Below are 13,418 nucleotides of genomic sequence, written 5' to 3' on the forward strand. Positions count from 1 at the left end.
TTGAGGCATTAATAAAGTTGATTGAAAAAAAAAAAAAAAGACTTGCACTGACTTGACGCTTTATGTTATATGGAATTTCTTCTGTAATACGAAGCAAAAACTTTACATAAATTCTTTAGGAGGAGGAGGAGTTATTGAAAAAGGACAAATTGTCGTCGTTGTTAGACTCTTCTAAAAGAGGTAGTGTTCTGTGGGTGGTGTAGAATTAAGCAGGCCTAAACTTTCTCTTCATAAACTCTTCATAAACTTTAATCACACGCTCTGTCAGGGTTGTATCATGCAACTACAATTTAGCTTTCCATTTAGCTTTCTCTGCCCAGCGTCTGTTGGTCCCATTAGCAGTGTCACAGTGCCCTCTACTGGTCAAGCATTAGCAGTATAAATACGGATGGAGCGACTAGAAGGCAAAATCAAATAAAATATAGACCAGTCGGCTTGTGTTCGTATCTCCGAAAGTTCACGTGTAGGATGTTCGTAAGCTGGGGACCTAGTGTACTCCAGTCACTCGAGTCGGGCGTCACAAGAGACTCCCATATACTGTACACATACTGTATATGCACTAAGCAAACACCTCATTGAGATAGTTGGCCCGTCGCAGCGATACAAAAATGAACCAAGCTTAATGAAGCGCCTTTTTATGCCACAGTCGACAAATTGTGTTTCTTTGTTTACACCACATTACACGCAGTCTACGGGATCTCTGAAGTGACACAAGAGACGGCTTCCACTTTAAAGGAGGCAGGACACGAGGAAAACAGCCACGCTTGCATACGGCAATATATTGAGGCCAGCAAAATGATCGAGTTCATTTTCATTTATTGTGTGATTAATTCAGTTATTTATTATCATCCCAGGCCTCGTGACCATGAACAACAAAAAGTCTTGGCACGTTTTAATCTTGTGGCATGAGATCTTGTGACACTCCTCTAATCAAGCTTCCAGTGTCTTTTGGTGTACTCATCTGTCTCAGGTTTGATGTCTTCTCCAGACTGCATGTTTCTTTCCACAGATGTTCAACTCAACTGGTCTGTTCTGTTCTATTCACAGAAGAAGAATTCAGAATAGTCCAATATTTGGTTCTTAACCAGTACGGGAAATATGGCCTGTAGCTGAGATCAAACTTTCTGACATCGGACAACACATTTATCTCCAGAATTGATCGTCTTGAGATGTCATTGTAGCCTGCACCGACTAAAGATGCAGCATAGCAGCCTTAGAACATCAGCCAGTCTCTCTTTTCTCCACATTTGTCTCTCCGATGCTTGTAGATTGTCAAGATGCATTTTGACAAATAAGTCTGTAACACGTGTTTGTCTTTCTGTATGTTCACATAAAGCAGTGATTGAAGTCTGTGGGGGAAAATAAGTGAGTGAAATGAGAGCGCAAACTGATATAATTTGAAGAATAGCATCTTTTGTTGGATTCGTGAGGATGAGATGGTTTGCTCTTGCAAAACAGGTTTGGTGTCAGTGAAAAAGTGGAAGTGGGGTCACGCTACGCTGACAGACTCGTAATATGACACGCAAGTGTTCATTCTCTCCCCATGGACCATGTTGTCACTCTTGAAACGAGAAGGGGAAAACACAGTCCATGCCTACCATGTATTCTGGAATAACTACTACCATAGGTACAGTATACACCCAAGTTCATGACTTTCTTTTGGAGCGAGTTATTCAAACTGAATTTATTTGAATGTGTGTTTCTTGCAGCCTTACTGCAGCTCTTTCACATTGGTAAGTCCTGCTTTCTTCCATCTTCAGTTCAATAAGTGGAAGCTTTTAAACTGACCGTTTTTGTTTTTTTTTAAGCAGCATCAACAAGCAAACTGTTATGCTATTTTACCAACTGGTCACGGTACAGAGCCAGTGCGGGAAAATTCCTGCCAGAAAACGTAGACCCTTTCCTGTGCACACACCTCGTTTATGCCTTTGCCATCGTCAGCCACCAAAATGAGATCACAGCGTTTGAGCGGGATGAGAAAAACCTCTACCAAACATTCACTGCGCTCAAGAACAGGTCTGAAAATGTGGTATATTCTATCTGTACTGTATATATCTATAGATATTCTTGTTATCTGTGCTCAGGAGCTCCAGTTTGAAGACATTGCTGTCCGTCAGAGAGCAAGGCGATGGATCCCAGTGAGTTCACTCAACTGTGTAAAAACCAAAGCTTGAATCTCTGCAAGGAACATGAATGTCACATGTTTTGGGTGCAGGGTAGGATTTTCCACTTTTGCTTACTTTAGTCTTCTTCTTAAAGGCTCTGTCCCATACTGCCGTTTAACCATTCCGTCTGCCTCTGGTGTCATATGGTGGCAAATTCTGATGTTTTGGCAATGGACGGTCGATAGAACAGCACGAGTAGCATCCAAATGTGCTTGAGTAACATCTGCTTAAGTATGGATAACGAACGAAACGTCTGAAAAAGTCTGAATTACATCTATGAACATCCAGTTTGCGTCTTATAAAAAGCCAACTGCACCAGTCACCTCATCACAACAGTTGTAACTACCGGACGGTCCACATTGCTCATTTTGAAATTATATTTGGATGGCTATTATCTTGGAATACCATTATCATAGAATACTATCATTTGCATCAATATCATCTTAGAAAACTATTACTTGGAACACTGTAAATTTGGAATACAATTATTTGGAGTACTATCTTGGAATGCTATTATTTGGACTACTGTTTTGGAATACTATTTGGAGTACTATTGTCTTGGAATGCTATTATTTGCATGAGTATTATCTTGGAATACTATTATTTGGAGTACTATTATCTTGGAATGCTATTATTTGGATCAGTATTACGGTATTGTGGAACATTATTCGGAGTACTATTATCTTGGAATGCTATTATTTGGACCAGTATTGTTGGAATATCATTATTTGGATCAGTATTATCTTGAAATACTGTTATTTGGATCAGTATTATCTTGGAATATCATTTATTGGATCAGTATTATCTTGGAATACTGTTATTTGGATCAGTATTATCTTGGAATATCATTATTTGGATCAGTATTATCTCGGAATACTGTTATTTAAGTACTATTACTTGGAATACTATTATTTGGAGTGCTAATATCTTGGAATATATGGAGTACTATAATCATGGAATACTATTATTTCGAAGACTATTATCTCAGAATACTATTATTTTGTAGTACTATCACACTTGGAGGTACTGTACGGTACAAAAACTTTGTTGAGTACCATAAGTGATTTATTGTCATGCAGGAGAGGGATTGTGATGATGAGTGGGATGTCTACATTAAATATGTGAGTGCATGTCATGTCATGGCAGCAAAACCATTTATTTTTAATGCCATTGCTGTCAAAATGTTGTCATGTTGCCTACGGAGAGTTTTGTGGCTGGAGGAGGACAAGATGTCCGCCTTCGCAACAGCCATAAAAGTTTAAAAAGTGGTAAAATTTCGCTCAAGTAACACTGAAAATGGCAAAAAAAAACCATTGGGGTAACATATGAGAACCACCGGTCGTCTGCATGCAGTCTGAAGTCTCCAGTTTCATTGTGAGTTAGAAGGAAACGTAATTGTGTCATCAGGCTGCGCCACCTCAAACCCAACATTTTAGATTATTTCTTGCGGAGTCTGTAGACATCCTCCCCAGAAGACACTGACTAGAATACTATGGACTATTGTGAAACCCAGGTGGGCCTCATTTTCTCAGGGTGTTGTAACAGAAGCTCGACCATCCTGCAGGTTCTCCATCATGATGTCTACTTCAGCCAACCGTCAGACTTTCATCCATTCCACTGTCAAATTCTTGAGAACTAATCAATTCGATGGTCTGGACCTGGACTGGGAGTACCCTAGAGGTGACCCAGAAAGTATCAGGTTCAGTCTGCTGTGTAAGGTATTGTCCATTAAACTGTATTGAGGTACAAGCATTGGGATGGTTTTGTTTACCAGTTAACATGATTTGTTTGTCTTTTGCTTTTGTGTTGTGATGTCAGAAGTATTCATCTTGATTTTGTGGACCTGTAGGAACTTCAAGCAGCCTTCAAAGCTGAGAGCAAAGGGCAGAGGAACACACAACTCCTTCTCTCTGCAGCGCTTCAAGTCAAAACAGACATGATCAACAAAGGATATGAAATCTCCCAAATATTCAGGTGAGATCATCAAGCATGTGTTTTGGAGGCATCATCATTATGTGACGTCAATCTTTGCTGTGTTTGTGTTTAGATACTTGGATTTCATGAGCGTAAAGACGTTTGACCTGCATGGTGGCGATGCTGTGACAGCCCATCACAGTCCAATCTACTCTGCAGACAACGCAAACATAGTCATTATTTCACTTTTACCTTCATGTTCTTTGCATAGTAGCTTTTCACACTGTTATCTGAAGCAGACATTAGGGAGAGGAACACATACAGGAAGCATTCAACGGTGTAAGGAAAGAAAAAGAGTACTTTGACTTTAATAGTCCATCTATGTTTTTTTTCCTTCAGAACGCCATCATGCAGTACTTGATGGCACAAGGTGCTCCTGCAGGGAAGTTGCTGCTCGGCTTCCCCGTTCATGCACGTTCCTTTACTCTATCCACCACAGCGGCTGGCCTCAATGCTCCGGTGAGTGGTGCTGCACCTCCTGGGCCGTACACCCAGCAGATTGGCTTCTGGGCTTATTATGAGGTAAAAACATGAGAGGTAAAAGAGTCTACAATGATGCATTTATGACTTCTCTAAAAACAATAATGTTTTCCCAGACATGTTCTTTCCTGATAGGCGCATCTGTTTGGTGGGATGACATTGAAAAAGTGCCCTTTGCTGTTAAAGGCAATCAATGGGTTGGTTTTGACAACCAAAAGAGCTACGCTGCCAAGGTATTACCTCTAATATTGTCTAATCTGCATACGTCTGTGTAGGCTCTCAGTCATACAGGAGTTGTCCATCGAGGGAAAGGCTTCTTGAGACGTCATCTGTACTTCTGTGAAGAAGGTGTCGGACGTTTCGCTCCTCATCCGAAGAGCTTCGTCAGCGAACTAATAAGTACTGGTAGCCTAGGCCTTAAATACAGTAAGAGTGGGCGGAATTGGTGTGCCAACACCCTCCTAGGAGAGGACAGACAGCTACTTACAGAGGTCTTTACAGTAGAAAGGCCACACACACTGACCAATACCTGCTTTTTGAATCAAACCATCCACTACAACATAAACTAGGGGTTATTAGTACCCTCCAACATAGAGCGGAACAAATACCAACTAGTGCTGAGGTAAGGAAAAAGGAGACACAACATGTCCAGAGAGCGCTCTCAACCTGTGGGTACCCACGGTGGGCTTTTAACAAATGTCAAAAGAAGAGAGTAGGGAAAGAAACCCAAAAGCCCACAGAAGCAAAAAGGAGAGGAGTGGTAGTCCCTTATGTAGCGGGGGTCTCGGAAAAACTCAACTATGGCAACACAAAATTCCCACCTATTTTAAACCGGTAAATACCCTGAGACAAAAATTAGTGCATCCTAAAGACAAGGCTCCAAACCAAAAACAGAGCAATGTGGTCTATTCCATCCACTGTAAAGATGAGGAATGCAAAGAGCACTACATTGGGGAAACTAAGCAAATGCTCCAAAAAAGGTAGACAATAGATGCTAACGAGCCAGTATCAGAGTCGTTCATACCCAACTCAGGGAGCGACACTTCCCTTTTATCGTAGGTGCTAATAGCAGGAGAGGATTATACCACTACTCCGCCCAGGCTTAGTGTAAGGAACCAATAGAAGGAGGGTGTTGGTGCACCAATTCCGCCCACTCTTACTGTATTTAAGGCCTAGGCTACCAGTACTTATTAGTTCGCTGACGAAGCTCTTCGGATGAGGAGCGAAACGTCCGACACCTTCTTCACAGAAGTACAGATGACGTCTCAAGAAGCCTTTCTCTCTAATCTGCATAGTCAGCACATTTGTAAATGTGTGTCATGTGACTTCCAGGTGGACTACCTGAAAAACAAACAGCTGGGAGGAGCTGCTGTGTGGACGCTGGATTTGGATGACTTTACTGGACAGTTCTGCCATCAGGGCAAATATCCTCTCATTTCTCATCTAAAACACAAACTTGGAGGTGAAAAACTTTCATTCTTTTACATAGCACTACAATTCTACCTCAAATACAGTGGTGTGAAAAAGTGTTTGTCCCCTTCCTGATTTCTTATTCTTTTGTGTGTTTGTCACACTTAAATGTTTCAGATAATCAAACAAATCACTTTTCCACACAGGGCCATGTCGGTTTGGATTTTTTTTCTCTCTTAATAATAATAACCTTCTTTTAAAAACTGCATTTTGTGTTCAGTTGTGTTGTCTTTGACTAATATTTACATTTGTTTTATGATCTCAAACATTTAAGTGTGACAAACGTGCAAAAAAATTAAAATCAGGAAGGGGGCAAACATTTTTTCACACCACTGTATGTTAGATATTCACAACACAACTGTTATACATTGCTAGTAGGATAGCCATGTAACAGTAAGCAAACTTGCAGCAGGTAATTATGCAAGAAATACAATTCTCAAATAGAAAATACGGATAACAATAAAAATATACGCATTAGAGGATATACCTGTATAATGGTTTTGTTTTAGTAAAGTGTAAGCATTTGAAGTGTGTGAATCATTATTTTATTTGTAGTAAAGTTTCTTATTGGTTGAAGTGTAGTATTAATATTTCCAATGAATGATAACAATTTTGTAGTAACAATATCATTCAAAATAACATAAAGTTCCATTTTGTTAGTACGTAATAATATAATGAATAATAATTTCTAGCTCCAGCTTGATAATGTATATAATTAATATAATGAATAATAATTCATATTTCCAGCTTATTAGTAATAATTATCTGAGATTAATTGTGATTAGAGATGAGTTAACTATGTACAAAATGCGATTAATTGCGATTCAACATTTGAATCGGTTGAGAGTCCTAGTGTACAGCACTAGTAATACTGTACAGTACATACACTCTGTTAAGACCAGTTGTAAAATTGCTAGTATTTACATTTGCACTGTTGGATCTTAAGGAGGTTCCATGCAGAGCTTCAAAATGCAAAAAGAAGAGATGGGACTAAGAAAAAAAAACTTTCAGTAAGCAATTTATTGCAAACAAGCATTAAAGTGAAATATGCCTTTGGTCAGCTGATCAAAAGTTTGACCATAGCTCAAAAAAACAAAAAACGAAACGCCCCTAAAACAAAAATAAACTTTTCAGAAAAGGACTCTAATGAATCACCTCAAAAATTGGTTTGGATGCCAGTGTTTCCAGGAGGCTATTGGGAATGTTGCTCCAGGTTGTAAAGATGGCTTCACGGAGGGCATCCACTGTCTGGAACTGGTGCCTGTTTTTGTAAACTTCCCTTGTCATCCATCCCCAAATGTTCTCAATTGGCTTTAGATCAGGGGAACACGCAGAATGGTTCAGGAGAGTGAGGTTATTCCTCTGGAAGACGTCCTTTGTCAGTCGGGCTTTGTGAAATGCAGTGTTGTCCTGTTGAAAAAGCCAGTCATTACCACATAGACGAGGGCCTTCAGTCATAAGGGATGCCCCCTGCAACATCTTCACATAGCCATGTGCCGTTTCACACCCCTGTGCAGCTTGAGACTCCATTGTTCCATTGAAGGAAAAAGCACCCCAGATCATGATGGCGCCCCTTCCACTGTGTGTGGAAAAACATCTCAGATCTCCTTGTCATGCCCGTAACATTGGAAGCCATTAGCACCGTCAAAGTTCATTTTTTTTCTCATCAGAGAATAAAACTTTCTTCCAGCCGTGTTTGGTGCTCTCGTGCATATTCCAAATGGGCAATTTTGTAACGTTGAAGGTGATGAGGCCTTTGAAGACGTTTTTCCTTCTTAAAAGCCCTTCTGCTGATAAACAGCCTATTTCACTTTAATGATTGTTTGCAATAAAAAAAAAATTGGCCCTAAAATGTTGATCAGGAGAGTATACCTGTATAAAGATGGTTAGACTTTTCCCAGAACTCACTGTAGTCATGTAGGAGAGCTCAGTGCTTAACTGTTAAATTGCCACTGCAATCTTTTCTGTGTGCTTGTCTTCTAGACTGGAAAGCACAGAATTTACCTTCGTCCATATCGCCTGCCACAAGCCCCGCCTCTCAAGTTACTGTAGAGCCGTCAATCACAACAAGCCGGATAGGAGCACAACCAGATGACAGTTGCTTTGACAACATCACTGTTGTTTACCCTGGGAGTGACTTCTGCACACGCAGACGTGATGGATTGTATGCAAGATCAGTGCATCCACACACCTTCTACACGTGCATGCAGAGTATCACTTATGTCACAAGGTGCCACAACCTACAACACAACACTGCAATGGAAGTCATATCCTCCAAGAATTTATGTGTCCTAAACCTTGTTCTCATACTAACATTGTCAGTCTAACACCTACCTATATGTAAGAAATCTTTTTAAATACATATTTTTTGTCGCACGAAAAAACAGATTTGAATTTTTTTGTGTTATTTGCAAGCAAAAGATTTGCAAAAAAAAATAATGGATTTGGTTGTTTGTTTTTTTTTGCAAACAAAATTACTTTTACCAAAATTATTAAGAATGCTGCTTTTGTTTATCAATTATTATTTCATCAAAAATTTGTTCTTGTGAAACTGTAAATTTTGTTTGCGTTTCCTGACGAATTGTTAGAATTTTCCTTTACGTTTCTTAAAGTTTCGATTGCATTTCACCCTTTTTATTGGTCATTCTCATGCTGGGCTGACAATGTCCGCCCTCACAAGTTGACTGAAAATACCAAAGGCAATCAACATCAAACTACCCAACACTGGAGAAATTGGTATGTTAATTCTTAAAGTAAAACTGCACTTCTTTTGGAATTTTGCCCATCATCCACAATCCTTATGTGAGACAAGAACACACGTCATTCCTTTGTCTATCTTTTCTGTGCTTTCTAGTTACTTTCTACTTATTAGGCTTACATCTGGTCCAGCTGGCTTTGGGCGTCTGGAGAAAAGTTTCTACCACTGCAGGGTTTGTTAGCGCTAACAATTCTTCATGGTGATGCAGTTTTTTGGAGCAGTGTCCTCCTCGCCATATGCATGAAGCCTTTTCGTCGATGGCAACACTGCGTGCTACTTGGTTTTAATAGTTTTACAAGCATAAAACAATTCTAAACGCATATAAATGATGAATGAAAGTGATAAATGAACTTTTAAGGTTACTTTTACCTTCTTTGAATATGTTCCCAAAGACAGATGTGGCAGTGAGATCGAGCCAGCATCCTTCCTGTGTTCAGTCACGTCAAGATGAATGTTCATTTATGCCTTTCATTTATCATTTATATGTATTTATATGTGTTATGGGATAGGCTCCAGTATAGGAGAAGCGGCATAAAAAATGGATGGATGGTTCGATGGATGTAACTAATTGATTTTATTAATTACGTTTTGTTTGCCGTAATTAACGCATAAGCCTTATGGCAAGCCACATCTCACTGTTATGACGACAGACGGCAGCACAATGTAGTTCCCCACAGAGTCACACAGAGTCTGACGCTCTTTTACCACTTGAATCTAACCTGAACACATCAACAGCGGTGCAATTCCAACGACATACATGCATTTCCAACTCACAAACGCGTCTTCAGTCCCTCCGTCGTCGGAACAACACTTCCTCGTTGTCTCTATAAGACGGCGAGATGCATTCAGGGACACTCCAAACATCACAAAAACGTCTTCATTATGCGTCTAAATAAACAGAGACAAAGAAAAAGTGGATATTCTTATCACTCATTTTATAACTCTAAATGAGGAAGTACAATTTTCTGCATTTAAGTATAATCGGAAATGCCAGAAAGTACACCCAAAATGTTAGTTCTTATTAAATGACGTGGTGTGATTGAACGCAACAACTCATTGCTCATAATAAAACCAGTGTGATTCAAATGTTCTGCTACTATTAAAGAAACTAGTATTAGGTAAACAGATTCTTTAAGACGTGTGGTATCTTTTAGTTTAATTGAAATTTTCAGTTCCTTTGGAGCTGTTCATACATGCAAATATATATAATCAATTTATCTTTATTACAATAAAATACAGTAAAAATGGGTATTTCATACATGATTTCAAATGCTGATTAATCATGATTAATTCATTTGAAATCCAGGATTAAGCTGATTACAAAGTTTAATAATTTGACAGCACTAATTTATATACATTTTCAATTGTTTTCTTCATGTAAAACTGTATTTGTAAAACTATAAAAACGTGTTTTGTGTTAACATTTTTGGCTTTCTGGAACAGATTTACATTATTTCTGTCAGGAACGGCTGCTAACCGTGGTGATGGAATCCAAGAGGCAGAGTGGTTTTCATGTAATAAAAAGATTTAATACCAGAAATGTCCAAGCAATACGAAAATACAAAAATGACAAAACACAAAAATACAAAGTGCAACTGAAAACCTCGGGACCTAGTCACGGGAATGATTAACGAAAAACACTGCTAATGCAGGAAAAAACACATGGTGTTAAAAACTGAAAGAGCTGCTGACAAAAACTAGCAGAGTGGAGTTACAATACACCCAAGACTATGGCAGGAAAAGCCAGGCAGGTAATCAGGTACTTACAAAGGTAAGGAACAAAGCAATGACCAGAGAGCCAAGACACGAGGTACAACTGAGCTAGGAGCAACTAGTCACAGCGCAACGAGAGGAAACAATCTGGCGATGGAGGGAAGTCTGCACACAGCTTAAGTAGGAGCTCTAATGGAGATCAGGTGTGTTCAATCAACTCCTCACAGTGGTTCAGGAGGTGTGCTGCAACAGATGGCATACAGAGGGCAGCAAAGCATCACACAATCCTGACAATTTCTCGTCCATCTCGGTTAGAGTGGGACCTTCTGGAACTAATAAATGACGCTAACCAAGGTTCCACTGTATAACTAAGACATACTGTAACAGTTAAGAATAAACAATAGCAATTTCTCTGCATGGGTAGGTGTCCACCGAGTGTTACTATAAAGACAAGAGAAGCCACCTGTCGGCAGACTTATCCTTGTGACCTTGTATTTTTAGCCACACTAATACAAGTATTAACTACTTTACTTATTACATTTGTCTAATTTGCCCATTTGTACAGCGTTTTGGTCAGTGTGTTTAGTTTTACAACCAGCTTTAGAATATATGTGTAGATTTGTGCAATTATGGGTTGTTTTGGCTATCTACACAATGTTATGTATGACTTTTTTATGTATCATTATTACATCGGATTCATTTTATTCAAAGCATTTTATATGTCATTCAAAGTTAATAGTTTCTTCCGAGACAGACGGATGCCAAGAGAGAGACATAGTGTAAATTAATAATAATGTAATGTACCGAAACTACATTATTTAATGAATTTACATAGTATTGAAACAACATTATTTATTAACAAAAAATAACTCTGCTTTATCCTCCAAACCTACGATGCAGTATTAGGGCCACATTGACAAAAAAATCGGCGATTTTGAGAATAAAGTTGTACATTTACAAGAATAATGTTGTAAATTGACTTTACAAAAAAATGTCTGAATTCACGAGAAAAAAAGTCGTAATATTACCTTTGCCCGAGGCCAAAGGTCACATAAGTCGCCCATTTTCATAGCTGTCTCAGGCAAGGCCTACGAAGGAGTACTAGGGCCACATGGAAAAAAAAAAATCTGAGATTTTGAGAATAAAGTCATGCATTTTTACGAAAGTAAATTGTAAATTTACTCGAATAAAGTCGGAAATTTAAGAGAACAAAAAGTCGGAAATTTACAAGTGTAACAAATTGTAAATTTACGACTTTTTTCTCGTAAATTTACGAGAAAAAAAAGTAGCAGCGTTACCTTTGCCCAAGGCCAAAGGCTGTGTCAGTCAATGCCTGTTACAACGGAGTATGTGAGATTTTGAGAATTAAGTTGTACATTTTTGACAAAAAAGTCAAAAATGTATGAGAAACAGCTTGTGATATTCCGAAAATAAAGTCCTACATTTATGAGAAAAAAACCCTCATAATTTTATGTTACAGGCATTGCCTGAGACAGCTATGAAAAAGGGGGACTTATGTGACCGTTGGCCTTGGGCATGTGGAGGAGGCGAGCTATGGGGGGGGGCACGTTATAAATAAAAAGTTTGCCTGAAGCAAGAGGAAAGTTTCCTTCCTTCCTGAAGAGCTATGCTCTATTTTCCCTCTGACACATAATATTACGACTTTATCCTCGTAATATTACAACTTTTTTTTAGTAAATTTATGACTTTATTCTCGTAATATCACAACATTTTTTTAGTAAATGTACGACTATATTCTCGTAAATTTACGACTTTATTCTTGAAATCTCCGATTTTTTTTCTTGATGTGGCCCTAATACTCCCTTGTACGAAACTGTAGATACGTTTTTGGCGATTTCTTTGTGGCCTGTTGTCCGTCAAATTTTCTTTTGAGGCAATTCCTGGAGTATTTTAAACAGAAAAGCAAAGTAAAGTAAACACAGGAGCTCATTAAAAACAATGATGTAAACAGTCATAAAAGTTAACTTTTGTCAATAACATAAAATGTACGTGATGTCCACAAACTAAAAAATAACAAAGTAACCCCATTTACATATGTAGTAATGTACGTAATAATTTATAATGCATAAATACAAATGATAAACTATAACACAGTCACATATATTAATAAGACATACAGTAAGTCAAAGTCTAAGAATTTGAAAGAAAGATTTAAGGCTGAAAAAGCTCCATGCATGTCCTTCTTGACATGCAACCCCGCTATATGATCTCTTTTTGGGTAACACGAGCGTACAGCACGTTGGTGGATCAACATTATGATAGTTGAGGTCTTTTATTTGAACACAAATTTAACTTTCAAACGTCACATTTTTATTTCAACACAAATGTAAGTTTCCTATTCAGATGTCACATTAAGCTTTATATTGCTGGCGTTAGATGTTCTCCTGAGTGAAAAAAAAAACTTTACAGGACTTATATTTTCTCTTTGCGTTGCGCCGTCATGTTGAAAGATTTTTCAAGCTGTGCAAGTGAAGGTAGAAGTCCTCACACCATCATTTGGGACTGACCAATAAAAAGGTTCGTAACATCGTTGATGAGTTAAGTTGCAACGCCACCAAAACTACTGGAATTGCAAACAAAACTTAAGGAAACGCAAACAAAATGTATAGTTTCATTAGAAGAATTTGTAAGCAAAAGCAGCATTTTTAATCATTTTGGTTAAAAAAAATTTTGTTTGCAATTTTTTTGTCAAAACAATTTTTTGTTTGATTGGATACAAAACTTCTCTTCATCGATTTTAGAGTAGAACGTTAGACACTCCGATACAGTAGGTGGCGGTTTTCATTTTTAAAGTCGTGGTTGCGACTCACCGTCAAAGCAAAAAGGAGGAAGAAGAA

At 38.4% G+C, this 13,418-nt stretch overlaps 1 protein-coding gene across 1 annotated transcript; it reads left to right on the forward strand.

Moving 5' to 3' along the window:
- The first annotated feature begins 1,549 nt into the window (after nt 1-1,549).
- On the forward strand, nt 1,550-8,416 carry LOC129186250 (chitinase-3-like protein 1). The gene is made up of 11 exons (XM_054784325.1): nt 1,550-1,627; nt 1,710-1,733; nt 1,812-2,016; nt 2,085-2,138; nt 3,730-3,883; nt 4,015-4,139; nt 4,213-4,312; nt 4,479-4,661; nt 4,736-4,852; nt 5,952-6,081; nt 8,073-8,416. Exons 1-11 carry the CDS (start codon nt 1,591-1,593, stop codon nt 8,414-8,416), a joined length of 1,473 nt encoding a protein of 490 aa, XP_054640300.1. The 5' UTR covers nt 1,550-1,590.
- Nucleotides 8,417-13,418: the final 5,002 nt, after the last annotated feature.

The sequence above is a fragment of the Dunckerocampus dactyliophorus genome, chromosome 8, assembly GCF_027744805.1.
Source record: "Dunckerocampus dactyliophorus isolate RoL2022-P2 chromosome 8, RoL_Ddac_1.1, whole genome shotgun sequence".
NCBI classification, from domain to species: domain Eukaryota; kingdom Metazoa; phylum Chordata; class Actinopteri; order Syngnathiformes; family Syngnathidae; genus Dunckerocampus; species Dunckerocampus dactyliophorus.